Source organism: Cynara cardunculus, assembly GCF_001531365.2.
Source record: "Cynara cardunculus var. scolymus isolate 2C chromosome LG 5, CcrdV1, whole genome shotgun sequence".
In the NCBI taxonomy this organism is placed as follows: Eukaryota; Viridiplantae; Streptophyta; class Magnoliopsida; order Asterales; family Asteraceae; genus Cynara; species Cynara cardunculus.
The window spans coordinates 29,720,426-29,740,719 of NC_037532.1; the positions used below are offsets into that span (position 1 = coordinate 29,720,426).

General features: G+C 33.7%; 2 protein-coding genes and 1 long non-coding RNA gene across 3 annotated transcripts; 2 read left to right on the top strand and 1 right to left on the bottom strand.

Annotated features, from left to right (window-relative positions):
• The first annotated feature begins 1,745 nt into the window (after positions 1-1,745).
• On the top strand, positions 1,746-8,020 carry LOC112513709 (histidine kinase 1-like). The gene is made up of 13 exons (XM_025120062.1): positions 1,746-1,956; positions 2,102-2,344; positions 2,425-3,207; positions 3,283-3,530; positions 3,614-3,773; positions 3,977-4,103; positions 4,266-4,355; positions 4,947-5,141; positions 5,269-5,338; positions 5,431-5,473; positions 5,583-5,723; positions 6,157-7,170; positions 7,554-8,020. The coding sequence occupies exons 1-13, from the start codon at positions 1,801-1,803 to the stop codon at positions 7,767-7,769; spliced, it is 3,486 nt and encodes a 1,161-aa protein (XP_024975830.1). The 5' UTR covers positions 1,746-1,800; the 3' UTR covers positions 7,770-8,020.
• On the bottom strand, positions 1,876-8,593 carry LOC112513712. The gene is made up of 3 exons (XR_003069293.1): positions 8,344-8,593; positions 2,143-2,255; positions 1,876-1,948 (listed from the first exon to the last, which is right to left on the bottom strand). It is a non-coding gene; the product is annotated as an uncharacterized LOC112513712 (long non-coding RNA).
• A 4,469-nt stretch (positions 8,594-13,062) lies between these two features.
• On the top strand, positions 13,063-16,649 carry LOC112513711 (proteasome subunit alpha type-7). Its single transcript, XM_025120065.1, has 3 exons — positions 13,063-13,358; positions 14,386-14,800; positions 16,309-16,649. Exons 1-3 carry the CDS (start codon positions 13,186-13,188, stop codon positions 16,468-16,470), a joined length of 750 nt encoding a protein of 249 aa, XP_024975833.1. The 5' UTR covers positions 13,063-13,185; the 3' UTR covers positions 16,471-16,649.
• Positions 16,650-20,294: the final 3,645 nt, after the last annotated feature.

Below are 20,294 nucleotides of genomic sequence, written 5' to 3' on the forward strand. Positions count from 1 at the left end.
TCACTAGCTATTCATCACTATTTTCACATACAAGTTCATGTAAACAAATTTTTGTACATCTTTCCTCTCAGACCTTATTTTTGAGTGGGATATACCCGATACTGTTCGCATAGACATATTTTGACCTATGATCATCTCTAGAATAAAAAAGAAGTTGCAAAGCACCAAGCAAATCAAATGATGAAGTAATGATCATATATGATATAGTTTCATATTCTTAATCAACTGGGGTTAAAAAGTTTGGAGATTAATTAATCAAAATCAAGTGGATATTAGGATAGAGATAAACACACTGAATATAAAAATACTTAGTGGTGGAATCACTAATCCTCTGAAGATTCTTTCTTTATGAATGATGATCTCCATCACCCTTTAATTAGGTTTCTCTAAGAAGCTACTCTAAAGGTGAGAGCGATATCAGAACTATATAATTCAAACAATATACGTAAAATCTTATAAACTAGTATATTTTGCTTTGTTTTCAAACAAGGCACCAATGAACTTTCGGGACTTGGAAGAAAGCAAAAAAGGTTGCAGACACTTTTACCTTCAAAATAATCATGTGATAATGATTTGTACATCAAAGGTAAAAATCGTACCTTCTATAGATTCGAACGATTTTGTTCGCATAAAGGGCCTACCAAAGAAAAAGGAAAAGACGCATTTGTTAATTCTCGTTTCAATAACATATTTTAATTAGTATCGACCCGATAGGAACCAACTCGTGAATTCTTAAACCGAGTTTGGTTCAAAAATACTTTAAAAGCTTATGCTCGTTTTAGTAATTATCATTAATAACGATATTATGAACCTTTTAGTCAATTGTCACTAACAATTTCATTCCTTTCTATTGTTTATTTATGGGTCTATCTTTTTTTTCGTAACAAATAAATGACACTTTATAATACCATATAAATGATATCCATTAAATATCGAATTCTCAACCACCCATACCCATGAAGTGCAAAAAAGGCATGTCCAAACTAAGGAAGTATGACTTATGACTGATAAGTGACTAGAAAGAAAACCACATGCCCCACTACTCGATTAAACAATTTGATGGTGCCTTCCAAATAATACAAGCAAACAAACTCCTAGTGGTCTAAAGTAAGTATACATATTATTTAAAATAAAAAAAACTTACACATGTCTTGAAGAGATTCGAACTCACAATTTAGGAGTCCGGGAAAACTTGATAGATATCATTCGACCCTAAACCGATTGACCTAAAGTACGTATATATGGCATTGAATTACATTGCTAGTTGTAATGTCAGTTATAAATTGAAACTATTAGAATATGTGGAACCGTTTCTAATATCTTTTAAAAAGAGCTAACAAACTACTAGTGGTCTAAAGTAAGTAAACATATAAAGAGGTCTGAACTCAAAACCTAGCAGTAGGATAAACTTGATTGATATCATTTGACCATAAACGGCTTGATCTAAAGTACGTATAGATATGGTATTTAGTTACATTACCAGTTGTAATGTCAGTTTTAAGTAGAAACTGTTAGAATATGTGAGACCCTTTTGAATATCTTATAAAAGGTTTATAAATATATAAAGATTTGATGGCCTAATCAAGTAAACATGCATGCTGATTGCAGGACAAAAACAAATGACCACATCAGCCCACTGATGTCGACGTGTAATACTTATAGGTGGGCGGCTAGATGTGAGAAGCGTGTTAAGACTAGAAAAAGGTCTTATTTTTTTACTTTGGCATAATAAAATGGCACATAAAGAACACTAAACCAGCTACATTACCACTTAATGTTTCATTAGTTTGAACAACACGAATGGCATCAGTTCTAAGGAAGCTTTTTGATAAAATTTCTGCAACTGTAAATTCATCAAGAAGAAACCACTCACCTTGCAGAAGAAGTTTGAGTAGAGATGTCAATTCAGAAGAATTCCGATGCTACAGTGTTTGTGTTGCGCGTCTTGCTATCATGGTAACAAAAGAAAACATCAAGAATCCAAAAGCTTATATTTCAGTATGTCCCAACATAAGCGAGCATTTTCCTTTGTAACTTGCAAAGAGAGATGCTCGTTTTTGGCGTAATTTAAGAATATCATTTTTTGCTTTTGTTTATGCAGGTGATGCTGGCAATTCTTATAGGTCTACTAACACTACTCACCTGGCATTTCACCAAAGTTTACACGAGAACATCATTGAACTCTTTGGCATATGGTCTTCGGCACCAACTTTTGCAGCGTCCCATATTGCGTATGTGGAAAATCTTGAATTCAACTGTTGAAATAACGACATCCCAAGTTAAGCTTTCGGAGTATGTGATAAAAAAATATAGCAAAGCTGAAAACCAAGCACAGCAAGTAGAGGTTTGTTTTTGTATCAGTAGAATTTCATGTTTGATTTTCTAAGTAACTTACAAGCTAATGTTTATTTCTAAATCTATCAGTTGTATGAAGTTATGAGGGATGTCACGTGGGCGCTTTTTGCGAGCCACAAAGCTCTGAATTCAATGTCGATAAAATACAGAAATGGGTTTGTTCAGGCCTTCCATCGAGACCTTAGAGACAAAAGTACATATTACATATACTCCAATCTGGTCAATTACACGATGGTTGAACCTTATGATATGAACCAGACTTTACCTCATAAAGGGTGGAATGATCAGACAATACATGGTAATGTATCAGCAATTTGGTACCGAGAACCACTGGATCCTGACACTGGCAGAAAGATGGGGAAACAGAAGGCCATCCCACCGGACGAATTGATGAATATTGCAGGGATTTCCCAGGTACCTGATGGTGCAGCTTCTTGGCATGTAGCTGTGAGCAAGTTCACAAACTCACCTTTGCTGTCAGCTGCTTTGCCGGTTTGGGATCAGGACCGAGGAAGTATAGTGGCCGTGGTGGGAGTTACTACTGCGCTATATAGCGTAGGTCAACTTATGAAAGAACTAGTTGAGCTCCATGGTGGACATATTTATTTGACATCTCAAGAGGGGTGGTTGCTTGCTACTTCCTCCAGTACACCATTGCTAAGAAATTCATCGACTGGGCCTACACTCGTGATGGCAGTAGATTCTCAAGATGAGATCATACAATCCGGAGCTAAGTGGTTGCATAAAGCCTACGGTGAAAAGCCTCCACTGCACGTCACAGCTACCGCCAGGCTTGGCCACCAGCGTTATTACGTAGATTCGTTTTTCTTGAACTTAACAAGACTTCCTATGGTATGTTTCACTATGAATACAATAACCCCCGCCCCTCTCTTAAAAAACGATTCTTACCAAAGAGATTTTCTACAGGTGGGAGTTCTTTGTATTCCAAGGAAATACATAATGGGCAAGGTGGATGAGAGGGCATTTAAGACATTGGTGATATTGATATCTGCATCTGTATGTATACTAGTTGTGGGTTGTATTTGTATTTTCATATTAACAAATGGAGTGTCGAAGGAAATGAATCTAAGGGCAGAACTAATTAGCCATTTAGATGCCCGAAGGAAGGCAGAGGCATCAAGCAATTTCAAAAGCCAATTTTTAGCCAACATGAGGTTAGTATTACAATCTTTGTATTTTCATTCTTTCAGTTGTCTGAAGAAAGAGATGTATATATGAATGCTTCTATTTGAAACAGTCATGAACTGAGAACGCCAATGGCTGCCGTCATAGGATTGCTGGACATTCTTCTATGTGATGACTGTATCACCAACGAGCAATATGCAACAATCACTCAAATTCGTAGATGCTCAACAGCTCTCCTCAGGCTTCTCAACAATATTTTGGATATTAGCAAGGTAAAATTACCTCAATTTTTTAGCTATGCAAATTAAGAAATATAACCAAAGAAATGCAGCAAAACTAGTTTATATCATATTTTTCCTAAAGTAGCAAACTGCTACAGTTCGATACAACAAAAAGGTCAAATACTTGACTAAAATAAACAGAAGTATCGTGAAACCTAAGGAGAAATTTTAGTTGACAATATCATGAATTACAGGTTGAATCTGGAAAACTGGTGCTGGAAGAAGCTGAGTTCGATTTGGGGCGAGAACTTGAAGGACTTGTCGATATGTTTTCTGTGCAGTGCAAGAACCACAATGTGGAAACCATCATAGACCTCTCTGGTAACAATTAATATAACAGCATGAAGTATCATCAAATCTAATCCTAAATGGGAATATGAAAGATGAGCTCATGCATAATAATTAGGTTTGGGACCTGCATTCCCAAATCACAGGTCAAGTTAATGATTAATAATATGTTTTGTTGTTTTTTAATGTCATTAGATGATATGCCGAAAGTAGTTCGAGGAGACTCCGGAAGAGTTGTTCAAATATTTGCAAATCTAATCAGCAACTCAATCAAGTTTACTACATGTAAGTGCAATTTTCCCAGGATAATTTGTTTCAAGCTGCAGGTCGAACAAATATTGTTAGAACATCGTCATTCATATGGGTCAGGAACTCCAAGAGTTCATACACTGTCAAGAATAGTAATCCCCTGTCCATAAAATTGCAATGATTGACTCTACCAACATATTAATAATAATGTTTGAACTAACTCTTGGTTTGCATCTGAAGATAAAAATTACTACAACTTTCAAGGGACAAAGGCTGTACTGGACTTGAGAATATGTACCTTTATAATTACTTTACAGTAAAAAAAACATTAAAACTCATGTTAGGGGTAATCTGGTCATTTTAACAGTTTTGTCCCATCTTGTCCAGCTTACCAAATGGAAAATAGTCAATTGGTCCAGTCCTGTTTAGTCGTACCAAAGGTAGAACAGACAATTAGTCATCCAGTCCTATCCCATCTAGTCTGCGTACCAAACGCTACCTAAAGGATCAGTGGCATAAGTTCATGCGGTAATTAAGAACAATCACATGAAAATCAATATGATCGCAAAAGCTAGGTTTAAACTACAAAGTTAGCCGCCGAGATTAATGTTAGTGATTGATTTACAGCAGGACACATTATCCTACGAGCATGGTGCGAAAATCTGAATTCGTTCAGTAATAATGGGAACTTCTTCATCGATCAGAAAGCTTTATGGTCTGCATACCAGAAAAAGATAAAGCGACAGAGACTCCACGAGAAAAGAGCCTGCAAAAACGACAACACAATGATTCTTTTTTTTGAAGTTGATGATACTGGATGTGGTATGAACCTTGATTCTTACTAACCCACAGGACCTTAAAGAATATTTTAGTTTCCTTGTGCATTTCTTTTCATCGGCCACAAAGGGGATGATATCTTTCCTTCTCTTTTATCTTTCTCGCCATATAGGAATTGATCCAAGCAAATGGGAGTCGGTATTTGAAAGCTTTGAACAAGCAGACCCATCAACAACTAGACTGTAAGCAACTAAATACACCTTTAGTAAACGAACCACATTTTTTGAACCGAGAGTCCTAAGACAAATTCCTTAAAAATATTTTATGATTTCAGGCATGGAGGAACTGGTCTTGGGTTATGCATTGTTCGAACCCTGGTAAACGATATGACCCTTCTAAGCAGTGAATACATATTGCAAGTTTGCAACCTGTCTTGTCTTCGGTTAAAATTTTAAAAAAATACTGTCTCACAAAATCTATTAACAGGTTAACAAGATGGGTGGAGAAATCAGAGTCGTCAAGAAGAACGGATCAGGGACTCTAATGCAACTATATCTTTTACTCAGCACACCTGCAGATCTACCAAGAGAAAGCTGCCAATCTAAATTTGCAGAACATAACTTGAAGGTGAGCATAGTTTTTTCCTTGTACTACCACCTCCACAAGTACAGTAGGAGAGTGCTTACTCCTTCGTTATTTGAATTTTAAACCGATCCACAAGCACAGTAGCAGAGTGCTTACTCCTTCGCTATTTAAATTTTAAACTGATCCACATAAAATGTTATGAGAAAAGCAAAAATTAAACAAAAAAACAAATTGACAATGAGAACCTCTAAAGATCACACCGAATTTTCACTTTAGTTTGATACATATTCAATATACAGACCTACCAAGAATATATATATATATATATATATATATATATATAAGCAAACCTGCTAAAACTAAAAAATTGTAGAATCATTAGTTTCAGGAAAAATTATGTAGCCTAACATAACTAAATTCAGCTTAAGAGTTTGAGCTTTAAAGGGGATGGTTTTTAATTGAAATTTGAACACAGGTAGTGCTTGCACTCAATGGAAGAATGGGTAGAGCAATTCTTTCACAGTGGCTACTTAAACTTGGAGTGCCCATCTGGGAGGCGTACGAGTGGAATGAACTGACACACATACTTCAGGAGCTCTTTAAACCCACAAGTTATGCCCAAAACTTGATGTGTGAGCATCCAAAAGTTGAAACATTAAGCATGGAAGAGGTAGAGGAGTCGGTGTTCATCATAGTCATTGATATCGCACTGCTTAACTTGAGCACAGACATATGGAAGGAGCAGCTCAATTTCCTAGATACATTCAATAGGGGAGCAAAGTTTGCTTGGATTCTAAACCATGATACCTCTAATATCATCAAGATTGAGCTTCGAAGACGAGGGCATCTGATGATGGTAAATGGACCATTATACAAGGCAAAAATGATTCAGTTAATTGAAGCTGTTATAAAAGAAAGCAGTCCTGAGCAGCCAAAGAAAATTATTCTGGGGACTGATGCACATGATTGTCTTCAAATTTATCCCATACACTCAGGCACAAAGAGTTCAAACAATTCTGAAAAATCAGAAATTAACTCAATCGGCAGTTCTCGGATCGAAGAAACAAATCAAGAAAATTTCACTCTCTATGGAGCTGTTAGCAATTGCTTCCCTGAGGTAACTGAAGTCTGTTCAGAGCAGATCAAGTTGAGCACAAATGAGGCGGCTCCATTGACATTCTTTCCAAATGATAACTCAGACTGCAGGGAAGAAATGAAAGGCACTACTTCTAAGGAGGAAGGCATTCATCATGCAGAGACAGGCACGTATGGACAAAAGTCTCTTACAGGCCTACACATTTTGTTGGCGGAAGACACACCAATACTCCAGAGAGTGGCCACTATAATGCTTGAGCAGATGGGTGCTATGGTCATGGTTGTGGGAGATGGGGTGCAGGCAGTGGAAGCTCTCAATATTCTGCATGAAGTAGAGAAGTGTAAAAAAGCTCTTGACTGTCCACCATACGACTTGGTACTCATGGACTGTCAGGTAAGGATATCATTTCTAACATCTCTTTTTCTTTTTATCCGTCTTTGTCTTTCCTTTAAGGGCTGATCACAAGTTTTTCCAACTGTGAATCCTAAACTAAACCAAAGGTTGTCACCACAGGAGAACAAGAAAGCCAGCACTTGACACCAATAAACCAACTTTTTGCAACCCAATAATAATATTGAAGTATTTATACAATCATAGATCAAGACTGGGGAATTCATTGATAAGATGTCCAATCAGACAGGATATTGGCCCTCTAGTTCGATCCATACCGTTTGGTTCATGAATCAAATGAAATAATTTTGAGACCATGATTTATGCATAATGCATTGAGACACATTTGATAATTTCTGACTTGTTTCATCTATTTGACATACCAGATGCCAAAGATGGATGGTTATGAAGCAACTAAAGCAATTCGAAGAGCAGAAATGGAATCAGAATCACACATTCCCATTGTTGCACTGACTGCACATGCCATGCCATCAGATGAAGCCAAATGCTTGGAAGTGGGAATGGATGCATATCTAACAAAGCCAATAGACTGCAAGCTTATGGTTTCCACCATTTTGTCATTAACTAAGTGTAGGACATAACCACAAGAAGCAGAAAACAACCGGTGCGTATTTGACAGCCAACAATAGCTCAGTTGGCCTATAGATTGTACATGGCATAATACAAGGGGATAACTTTCACATAAACATGACAATGCATGTTTATTTCCGTTTTTGGTAACCAAGCAATAGCCATAGACTCCTAATGCGTAAAATCTTGCAGTAGCTGATGACTGCATGCTGATACGAAATGCAGAGCTGTTATGTGTACTGTTACATTTATATGGTTTATAATTAAATCCAATGCAGCTACCAACATCTTACCCAAATTTTATGGACTTTGTAGCTTGTACCAACTTTGAAGTTGAAAATCCCCTCATTTGACCTCAAAATTCAAAATTAGTATATCCTTTTTTTTTTGGGGTGGAGGGGGAATTGAGTGTTTATCAATCAACTTAAGGTGTGTTGACAAATTTCAAATTTTCATATTGACAATACTCCAAACTGCTAATGTGCCATTATTGATCTACTAGTTTTAACATTCGCACAAAAAAACAAAGAACTAACAATGCATAAATTTGACTGTATCATGTAAAACAGAAGTTGAAATGCTCACACAAACTAGCAAACATTACAGCAGCAGCTTCAAGCTCAAGTTCCAGGATTTCGAATATCAGAATCACCCGAAACATATGATTCGCACATAGGATAGTCCATAGAACCTGGTTTTCACTTGAAGGTAGTGATTGCAGCTCCAATTATATGTTTTCCGGCTGCCGATCGACGGCGACGGGAGGTCTATCCTTTTACGGTTACTTATTTAACAGCTTTAGCGTTTCTCTCGGCGGGTATTCGAAGCCTCCACCAGGGCTCCACCTCCCATTTTAAAGCTGGTTTTATACGTCGAATTTTAAGAGTTTATTACAAAATTGGTCCCTAACTTATACTCGATATGCAGGTCTAGTCCACAAGTTTGTTTTTTTTTAAATCATAGTTCAAAACTCAACAATCTTAATAACAATCAAAATTAATTTTAATTGATAATAAATCAATGAATTATAGATTGTTTGCGGAATATTAAACTAAGGGCACTTTAGTCTTTTGTAATAAGAAGTTTGTTTAGTCTCTGTTAAGCGTAGTTATTATCCCTTGTTAGTAGTTGTAATATTCATATAGAAATAGGTCGTTGCGGTATCTTTAATTCACTCAATCAATGAGAAATCATCTCTCTTCATCTCTGTTCATATTCTTTCAACACTAATATGGTATCAGAGCGTTAAACGCTTCCAATCACACACTCTGTTATGCAATTTTCTCTTATTCCAACAATGGCAAATCCAGTCTCTTCTTCAATCGTAACGAATTACGTTCCAATTTATTCTCCAACGTCTAACAACGATTCATTTTTTCTTTATCATTTTGATAACACTGGATTAGTGTTAGTCTTTTAGTCGTTAACTGGAGAAATTTATTCGTCATGGAGTAAATCTATGATGATAGCTCCTTCGATGAAAAATAAAGTAGGTGAATGTGAGCAACTCATGTGTGCCTGCTCTAACCGATTATGTAGCATTGATACGACTCAAGATCTCCTGATCAAAATGTGCAATAAAACACACAATCAGCAGGTATGTGTCATGCCTTGTCTATTAACACTGATAATATTATTTCTTGCTCTTGGATTCTTGATTCAAGAGCATCCAAACATATCTGTTGTGATGTTAGTATGTTAAAAAAGATTCATGATATTCAAGGATCAAAAGTTAAATTGTCAAATGGCACGATTATACTTGTTTATGGTACTGAATCTGTTATGATAAATAACATATTTATTCTTGACGATGTTTTATACGTTCCGCAGTTCAATCTCAACCTTATTTCAGTAGCAGAACTCACTTCAAAAGAAAGTTACAAGGTTCATTTTTACAAGACAAATGATTAGCAATGTTGAGCAAGTTCAAGGCCTCTATGTTCTACACGTTCAGAATTGGCAGAAACGTGAAATCGTTGTTGCACATGTTTTTGTGGACATATGGCATCGAAGATTTGGACATCCCTCACAAGATTTTTTAGATATTCTCGAACCAAAGTTGTTTCCTACTAGTAACTACCGTAGTAGCAATAATCTACGTATGGTTTGTCCTTTGGCTGAACAAAAATGGTTACCATTCGTATCGATGAATAACATTTCCAATGAAGCGTTTGATTTGATTCATTCTGATGTATGGGGGAAGAATGAAATGTGAACACAAATCTCTTTTTTGCTATTGAGTAGCCAATTTGCCCATTAGAACGCATTAAGAATATTCCATAAAATAAGGTTGGTCTGCAAGGGAAATGCATTGTGTCGTTTATATGATCCCATCCCCATGTATGAAATGCATGTCACCATCTTGGGACACTTTACAACTTATGATGTGTTGATTAGCCTTGACTTGACCATCTTTGAGATGGCAAATTTAGCATGTACTCAGATATTGACTCAAGACTATACCAATGTACTTTTGCTTAGAGTATGAACGATAAAAGAATATAGGGATACAAGGGTTCGTGACAGATGGTGATACGGATACTGAACGATACAAGTCTTCTCCAAATCGGTTGTTTAGGAAACACTGATGGTCTTCAAACGGATAGTTAAATTGCTGAACACTTCAACGTCCTTCTATCCTTACTTCGGGTAGTCTTTCATTTGCCAAAGGCTTTAGGCTTGTACCAGGTGTACTTGAATGGTAAATATCAAAACAAAAACGTTGCGTTGGTCTTTTCTCATAAAAGACATGATCATAATCTCCAAAAGCAATCAAATAACATTACATATCTGTATCCAAACATAACTAAAAAGGAACCTATTCTATTAAATGTTTATACACGAGAGGATCGGTTCAAAATCATCATCAATTTCAATAGGTGAGACCAATTATTTATAAAATAACTTGTTAAAGTCATATTAACCATGTATGTTTCATACCTTGTTCATTTATTAATCCGTTATTTATGGCTGTATATGAAAATAAAATAGGTATTTAGGTAAGAAAATTTAAAACTCATAAATTCTAAGACTAAAACACATGTGAAACATTAAGTACAAATCACTAATATATTAAGAGGTATGGTTTGTTGAGATTTTGTTGTTGTTGCTAAAAGCACGTCCTGAAATAATGGAAGGAGACAGGGTTGTAAGATCCACATCCGTTAGGGAGAGGGATAAATGTTGCCTTATAACGGACTTGATACCTCATCTATCAGACAGTTTCAAAATTATGAGTTGGGTGTGGATAAAGTGGACAATAAGTGATATGGTTGACCTGGGATGACACATATGGTATTAGAGTCGGGAACGAGACTAGTGTACCAGCAAGGACGTTTGGCTCCCTAAGGGAAGATCCCATATCGGGTGGGAATGGGAACAAAGGTTGTCTTATAAGAGGACTTGATACCTCATCTATCAGACACATTTTAAAACCGTGAATCTAAGTGTGGATAAAATAGACAATATCTAGTACGGTTGATATGAGATGTTACAAAGGTGAAGTTGGTTTTATACCTACAGAAGGAGTCCATTGCTTTGGTTTCAAAATACTGCAATCAAATGCACTTTAAGGCGTGGAAACGTGAGTTATTTGGGGATGTGTGTTTAATTGGAAGATGGCTTGAGAGATTAATGTGTAATTGTAATCATTTTTCACATAGTAGATTTTCTCCTTTAAAGCTCGTGTTTCGAAGAAAATAGGAGAACGATTTAACACATTTAGCCATTTTTATTCAAACATAAATATCAGATTCTCCTTCTTAATGAAGAACTGCATTGATCTTAAATTTTATATCTCGCATCATACAAGTACATAACTTGTGACGGAAATAATTTTAAGTTAACAAAAGTTCATACAAATGTGATCATTGTGAAAAATTATTTATTTCAAGGGCCATTTGTGGTTAAATCTATAGTTAGGACCTAAAAGTGATCTATTTAAAATAATCTTATTTTATCACATGGGCTAAAACTGTCATTTCTAAAAACTTTGTAGTTGTTTGTAGAGTTGTGCAGAAAGTCATATGATCCAATTAGAAATGACCGACTATAATCGGATATCTAATTGTTATTGAATCGGATTGGATCCAAAATTTCAACATCCAAATCGGATTGGTCGGTTCTTGAATGACAGTCCAACATCCAATAAAACCGAATTGATCCAATCCAATAACCATCCAACTAATATCAAATAATAAATATATATAATTATTAACATTTTACGATATTGTTTTTTAGTTGATATTTATATACATTGTTTTTTTAATAACTTAAGAAAATATATGAATAACTGATCAAAATGGTGGATTAATTGGTTGAGTATTATATCAGAAGATTGGAGAAATCTAATCTGATTCGTTGGATAACCAATAGTAACATCCAATGGATGAAATCGATCTAATCCAATCATCCATTGGATTTGGATCGGATCGGACGTCCAATGTTAATCAGATGACAAAATCCAACATCTAGTAGATGATTGGATCGGATCGGATCCACCTAAATCCATTAGATTTCAACCGATGAACACCCTTAGTTGCTTGAATTTACTCTGAATAATTCTAATATTTCAAGGGCTACATTGTCATTTTCAAACATAAGGGGTTTGTTACAAACATATTTGGGGCGATATTTAGACAGTAATTTGCACATTTTCAATTAGATATTTGGATAATAAAATCAGTCAACTAGTTTCAGTTTTCAAAGACATACGCACAGTTGTATAATTTTCAGTAATATTAATCAAATCACCTAGTTAAATTGTCACTTGTTTCACAAGAACAATACGGTAAATAATTTGGCAAAAGAAGATGTTACAAAACTCAAGTACAACCGACGATATTTGTTAGATGAATTATTAGAAGAGTATTACCACCTCTTAAGGAGCGTTTGGTTCGTCGGATTCCGACGAAATCCAATGGAATTGGAATGGTCAATTTCGTTGACAAAATTTCATTCCGACATTTAGTTTACCCATGAAATGTAATTGAATCCAAACATTCTCTCAACCATGGATTTCTTCATTCCTTAAGGTTGTGTTTGGTACATGTGACAGGACAGGACAAAAACCATTGTTTCATGTTTGACGTAGCATGGGACAGAACAAGAATTCACTGTCCCACGTTTGGAGTAACATGAGACAAGGAGAAGAACTGAGACAAGGGGGGACAAAAGAGGTTTTTTTTTTTTGTTCCACCAAAATAGGTGAAACAAGATGGGATCGATCTTACAATTAACCAAACGTTAGGGGGGTATTTTGTAACTTTCTAATTACTTTTGTTTTGGTGGGGTTGTCTTGTTCGAGAAGGCAGAAGGATCCTTCAGTACCCCAAATAGCTCTCCAATTTCAGAGACGAAGATCAAATTGCAAATCAGAAGTCCGAATTCAAACACAATACCTAGAAATCTCATTGAATCTGATCGTCAATGGCGAGATATGACAGAGCTATAACGGTGTTCTCTCCAGACGGCCATCTCTTCCAAGTTGAATACGCCCTTGAAGCCGTCCGTAAGGGTAACGCCGCCGTTGGTGTTCGTGGCACCGATACCATTGTATTAGGCGTCGAGAAGAAGTCCACTGTCAAGCTTCAGGACTCCAGGTACACGGCCGCGTGAACACAATCTTAGTTGTTGAAATCTATTGAAGTCTGGAAAAACCTAGCTGTATGCTGTATGCTGTATGCGGTATGCGGTATGTGGTATGTGCATTGACGATTGTATTGATCGTGGATGATCGTTATGACTTTTTCATTATATTTGGTAGAATTATGTGTATTTACGTCTAATTTGACTGTGGATCGCAGGTTTTAGCTGCAATTTGTTCGTGTTCCTTATTTTCAAATCATATTTGCTGATCTTGATGCGATACTAGCCGACATGATCGTAATTCTCAAGCCCTAATTGCGTTCGAGTAGTTTAGAAAGTAACAGCCTTTCAAGCATAATATTGACATATCTAGCACGGGGATTTTGTTTCCGCTGTGAAATTGGACCTGAAGGTTACGTCATCTGTTAGAATTGAATGGAACAAAATTAGTTGGTATAAAACGCCGATGGATCCTATGAGTTTTATGTAAGATAAACTGATAAAGAGTGTACTTACCGTAGATTATGTATTAGAATCATTGACATCCATTTTGGTAGAAATCATGGCTTGTAGTATATAAATTGAATCTTCTGTTTTTACTGTATGGTCTCAGTTTTAGAATGCTTGGCTAAAAGGTTTGTTCTGGGCTAAACATATCCATCAGCACATGGTGACTTACCTTTTTGCCATAGGTAATGTAAGGGAGGAGAGCTTATGCTAAAATAAGTTGAAAAGTTACGTTAAGAGCTTTATTTTCAACAAAAAATTCTCTTGGCATAATTTTCTTTGTCTTGCACCATGTCCAGAAGTGTTTTCTGTGCTTACTGTTTATTGCATGACCTCAAATGTTTTTAGATAAATTATAGGTATCCAACTATGAACAGCTTTGATAACCTTGTTGAGATTAAGTCCTAATCACTATCTTTTAACTAACTCTAGTGAAACACTGCCATCTTTGCAATTTTCGGTGTTATTTTTCTCATAATATCCAAACTATAGTTCCTTATTTTCTGAAAACTTTTGTTGTGCATTTGCTTGCAGATCAGTTAGGAAGATTGTAAGCCTGGATGATCACATTGCACTGGCTTGCGCTGGACTAAAAGCAGACGCCCGTGTTCTTATAAACAGGGCGCGGATTGAGTGCCAGAGTCATAGACTTACTGTTGAGGATCCGGTGACTGTAGAGTATATCACACGATACATTGCAGGTCTTCAACAGAAATACACACAAAGTGGTGGTGTTAGGCCATTTGGGCTTTCAACTTTAATTGTAGGGTTTGATCCTTATACTGGTGTTCCATCACTATATCAGACAGATCCTTCAGGCACATTCTCTGCTTGGAAAGCTAATGCCACCGGTAGAAACTCCAATTCCATGAGGGAATTTTTGGAAAAGAACTACAAAGAAACCTCTGGACAAGAAACTATCAAACTTGCCATTCGTGCTTTGCTTGAAGTAAGTATCGATATCTTATCTTGCCATTTATTTTGTATCTTGGTGGATCTCTGTTGCTACTTGTTACATGATGTTAAGCCAAACTTCAATATTCTCAGTAGTTTTTCATCCATCAGAAACACCATCTAAGCATTCTTATGGTGAGAACTTTCTTACAACATTAATGGATTTCCATCCTGCAGCTGGTATTAAGCTACTTGTATCAATTTGAGAACCATACATTCCCATTTATCCCAAATTAAACACCTAAGACATCAATGAAATCTACATGTCTGTTTACGCTTATCATCTAGAGTCACCACCCTTACTTATCTAATTGGGTAACATTCTAAGCCATCAAAATGGATTGTTAGTACACGGTAAGCGCTTATCAGGTAAGAGTCTTCTCCCTCATATACTAGGTAAGATTCTTGGTCTTTGTTATGCCTCTTACCGGGTAAGATTCTCAAACCTTGCTATGCTCACCCGGTAAGGGAAGTAAAACCCGATAAGCGTTTGGTAAACACTTACCTGGTAAGTGCTTGGTAAACGACCCCTAAGTCTCCATATGGCGTGGTTGACATCAAGAAATGATTGCACCTGAAGGCTCAAACCTATGTCTTTCATTATACATTGAGGGTGCGTTTGGTATGCAGACTGGATGGGATGGGATAAAAATAAATAGTCTCATGTTTGGTGTGCCATGGGACGAAAATGAGATGGGACAACATGGGACAAAAGTAAGATTGGGTGGGACTATTCTTGAGTTTTTTTGTTCCACCAAAAAAGGTAGAACAACATGAGATTAAATTTGAGATTACAATATTGCCCTTATTATTTGATATCAAAATACAAACCTAATTTAATTGCATCATCTTTCTTCTCTTCCACAACCTCCATTCTCGATTCCAGCCTCCATTCTTGAAATGTTAAACTTTAGACGATGGCGTGACAAATGTTATTTACAATTGTTGTGTTTAAACTTTTTAAATTATGTGCGTATTTAAAATTTATGGTATGACAAATGTTATTTACATGTGGTATTGGAATGTTAAAAAAAAAGTATTGATATCATAGATTAAATAATTTAAATATATTTTTGATTGATTTATTGTCATTTACAATCATTATATGATATAAAATAACATTGAACAACATTTAGGGGTAATATAATCATTTTAACAGTCTTGTCATGTCATGTCCTAGTCATACCAGACATAGGACAAACAATTAGTCTTGTTCTGTTCTGTCTGCGTACCAAACACTACCTGAAAGTACCAAGTTGGGTTTTTTTGGGACACGCAAAAATAGAAATATGGGTTTTTTTGTTTGGGATAGAGGGAGTAGTAATCAAGAAAGTAGGTGTCCATTTCATGATAACCACATTGATTGGGTACATTTGCATTTCAAGAATCACAAGATGAAAGGATCAGATTCTTTGTTAATACGTATATATCATCTTTCTCACATGAAATCAATGGTTTTGGACTTTTGATTAATGTCTGTTTTAATTATGGCAATAAACGCAGGTCGTTGAGAGTGGGGGAAAGAACATTGAAGTTGCTGTGATGACAAAGGAGGGACTCCGGCAACTTGAGGAAGCCGAGATCGATGCCATTGTTGCAGAGATTGAAGCAGAGAAAGCTGCTGCAGAGGCTGCAAAGAAAGCTCCTGCTTCTAAACAAACATAATGTTATGTTGTCGCCCCCAAATAATATTTTTTTTCTCCAGTTGGACCTTTTTTGATGTGGCTTAATGTCCTGGTTAAAGTTCATGTAGTGGAAATCCTTATCTTTTCTAAATTCGAATTCAGACGTTGTAGAAGCCCTTTACGATGACTCTAAGCCATTTGTAGTCTGTTATGCTTAAATTGGTTCGGTTGCTTATGATTACCAAGGCGGCGTTAATCACAAGGGTGGTATCTGATTGGTTTGAGCTTGACTCCAAAAGTTGAAAGGACTAGGAGGTCCCAAGTTCAAATCTAAGGAGGAATAAAAATCTCTTTGTGGCCACGGAGGTTTAAATGCGGTGATTCCGGGCTAAATTTGTTTTAAAATAAGTATCTATTTTTTAATTGTATCTTTAATTATAAGGCGGAAAAATTTATTATGCTGTTTATTGTCAAGAGTAAAAATGTCCCTATGGTTGATTTAAAGTAGAGTAATTTACGAAATTGGTCCCTGTGGTTTTGTGGTATATACAAAAATGGTCCATAAACTTCATTTATTACAGATTAGAACTCTTTGTATGTCGTTTTGTAACAAATTGGTCACTTCCTCTAACAGCCATCTATTTCCTCCATTAACCTTGAGCGCATTTTCGTCATTTTTCTTTTTTCTCTTTACTCGAGGGAACAATTTCGTAAAGACCAAACAAACTACAGGGATTAAATCCATAATTAAGTCTAAAAAATAAAAAACAAATATTAATTTAATATATAACTTCTTTTTCAAAATAATGTATTATGTGCGTATATGCACACATGTTCACACACACGCGCACACACATATATATAGCTATATATAGTTAGGTTCAACCGTTCAGGAGACACTACTTCCATCCACCATCAAATTAATTGATTCAACGGGTGAAATTAAGTAGACATTTATAACAATATTTTTTAAATTAAAAAAAAATCTCACTATCCTTATTTTTTATTCGAAAAAAATGAAATATAAACAAAAATCAAGCGAAATAAATTATATAAACTGATTTATTTTTTCATTTTTTTATAATTTTCCGATTTTTCATTTATTTAGTGTTTTCCTCTTAAATCAACTTTCTCTCTCTCTCTCAACACAAAATAAATGAAAACCTGCAAATCTGCAAAAAAAATGAATGAAAAAATATATCAATATGAATATCAAGTTAGTGAAAAATATGATTTTTTTTGGTGTAATTTATTTTGCTCGATTTTTGTTTATATTTTCTCTTTTTTTCCAATACAAAATAGGTGGGGGGAGAGGTTTTTAATTTAAAAAATATGTTGTTATCCATTTAATCATATTTGTTGTATATTAAAATTAAACTTAATAATTAATTAATCTAATAAACAATGTATAAAAAATATTTTTTACTTTTTAGACTTAATTACACACTTGGTCCTTGTGTTTTGTGTGGGATTTACAAAATTGGTCCTTCAAGTAAAGACAAAAAATAGAAAAGAACGAAAGTGCCTCAAAGTTAACAGAGAAATTGGATGGCCATTAAAGAGAGGAACCAATTCGTTACAAAACAACATACAATGAATTCTAATATGAGATAAATGAAGTTCATGGACCATTTTCAAAAAAATACAAAACCACAGGGACCAAATCTGTAACTTGCTCTTAACAGTACAAAAACAATGCCATAAATATCACATAACCAAATCATAAATTAGTTTTTAAACATCTTTAAAATGTTTTTTTATTGCAATGTCTTTATAATATAATTATATAATTTCGTTATCATTATTTTTATCGTAAAAAAACTTGAATTAAAAGATTAAAAATAGTATGTATTAAATAATATTCCTTTTGCCTCAAAATAAATATCTGTAATTAAAAAATCATAATAATCTAAAAATCTATAATTATTGTACTGTTAAGGGTAAGTTATAGATTTTTAGATTGTTATGATTTTTTAATGGGAAAAGTCTAAAAAAACTCAATGGACTTTAGTATTTAGATTGATTAAGTCTTTAGACAATTTTTTGGAACAAATAAGTCCTTGGACATTCCAAAATCTATTAAACAACTTCTTCGACTTTCTAAAACTTGTTATATACATTCTTATGACCTATAAAACTAATTAACGTATTAAATAATGGGAAAAACATGAAAAAAAAACCAATGACCATACATATTTTGAACGATAAATTCCCTAAACATTTTGTGAACAAACAAAGTACTTACATTATATAAAATAAAGCAAATATACCCAAAAAAAAAAGACTTACATTTAAAAAAGATTATTGATGAAATTTATTTTAATTAAAAATAAAAGATATTATGTCAGTGATTTTTTAAATTAAAAAAATAAAAAAAAGATTTAAAAAGCATTACTGATTATATTTATTTTTAATTAAAAAATATATTCCGTATATAATTTTTTAAATTAAAAAAATAAAAAAAGTTTAAAAATGATTACTGATGAAATTTATTTTAATTAAAAATAAAATATATTCCGTATATGATTTTTTAAATTAAAAAAATAAAAAAAGTTTAAAAATGATTACTGATGAAATTTATTTTAATTAAAAAAATAATAATAAATAAATTTTATTTTTAATTAAAATAAATTTTACCAATAATTTTTAAATCTTTTTTTTAATTTGAAAAATCGCATATGTGATATATTTTATTTTTAATTAAAATAAATTTTATCAAAAATCTTTTTTAAATGTAATTCTTTTTTTGTAAATGTAAGTACTTTTTTTCTTATATGAGTTTAATTTTACAGATATAAATACTTTTTGATTCAAAAAATGTTTAGGGACTTAATTGTTAAAAATATGAATGTTCATTGGGGATTTTTTAGACTTTTTTCATTATTTTACCATATTAACCAGCTGTATAGGTCATAAGAATGTATCTAACATGTTTTAGAAAATCCAATGAGTTATTTAACATGTTTTGGAATGTGCAAAGATTTATTTGTTTAAAAAAATTGTCCAATAACTTAATCATTCCAAACATTAAAGTTCATTCGATTTTTTTAGACTTTTCCTTTTTTAATTATGGATATTTATTTTGGGACAAAAGGAATATTATTTAATACATACTATTTTTTATCTTTTAATTCAAGTTTTTTTATGATAAAAATAATGATAAGGAAATCATATAATTACATTAAAGATATTGCAATAAAAAAACATTTTAAATATGTTTAAAATTCTAATTTATGATTTGGTTATGTGATATTTATGACATTGTTTTTTCCTACTAAAAGCGTACTCGTGCAATGTAGCGCAATGCAGCGAGATATATCGTGATTTTAATATTTCATTTTATTCTTTATCTCAGTCGATGTTATAATATGGTTTTATGTGATTTTGAGAAAGCGATGATGTTTTTTATTTTTGAAATAAAATATATGTTTGAAGATATTATAAAAAGTTGACAAAAATATATCGATATTAATATCAAATTAACTATTTGAAATTCCTTATTTTTTGTGTAATTTTTTAATTTGATTTTTTTATAATTTAATTTATGTACAATAACAAAGTAATTTACATTTGGTTTAATAATATAATTTTTTATAAAGATAATAATTATTTATTTTGTTGGAACTCGATATTTATTTTAATTATATTTTAGATTTTTATATTTTAAAATGAGATGTTCATCCTCTATTTGATTATGTTTATCCACAGTTATTTATACGAATTCAAACATCGAGCTTTAATAAGTTGTACTTATGCGTAATTACTTGTAATCTTGAATTTTAAGTAATATGCATCAATATACAATAGTTTATGCATAACAAAAATATATCGATATTCGTATCAAATTAACTATTTAAAATTCCT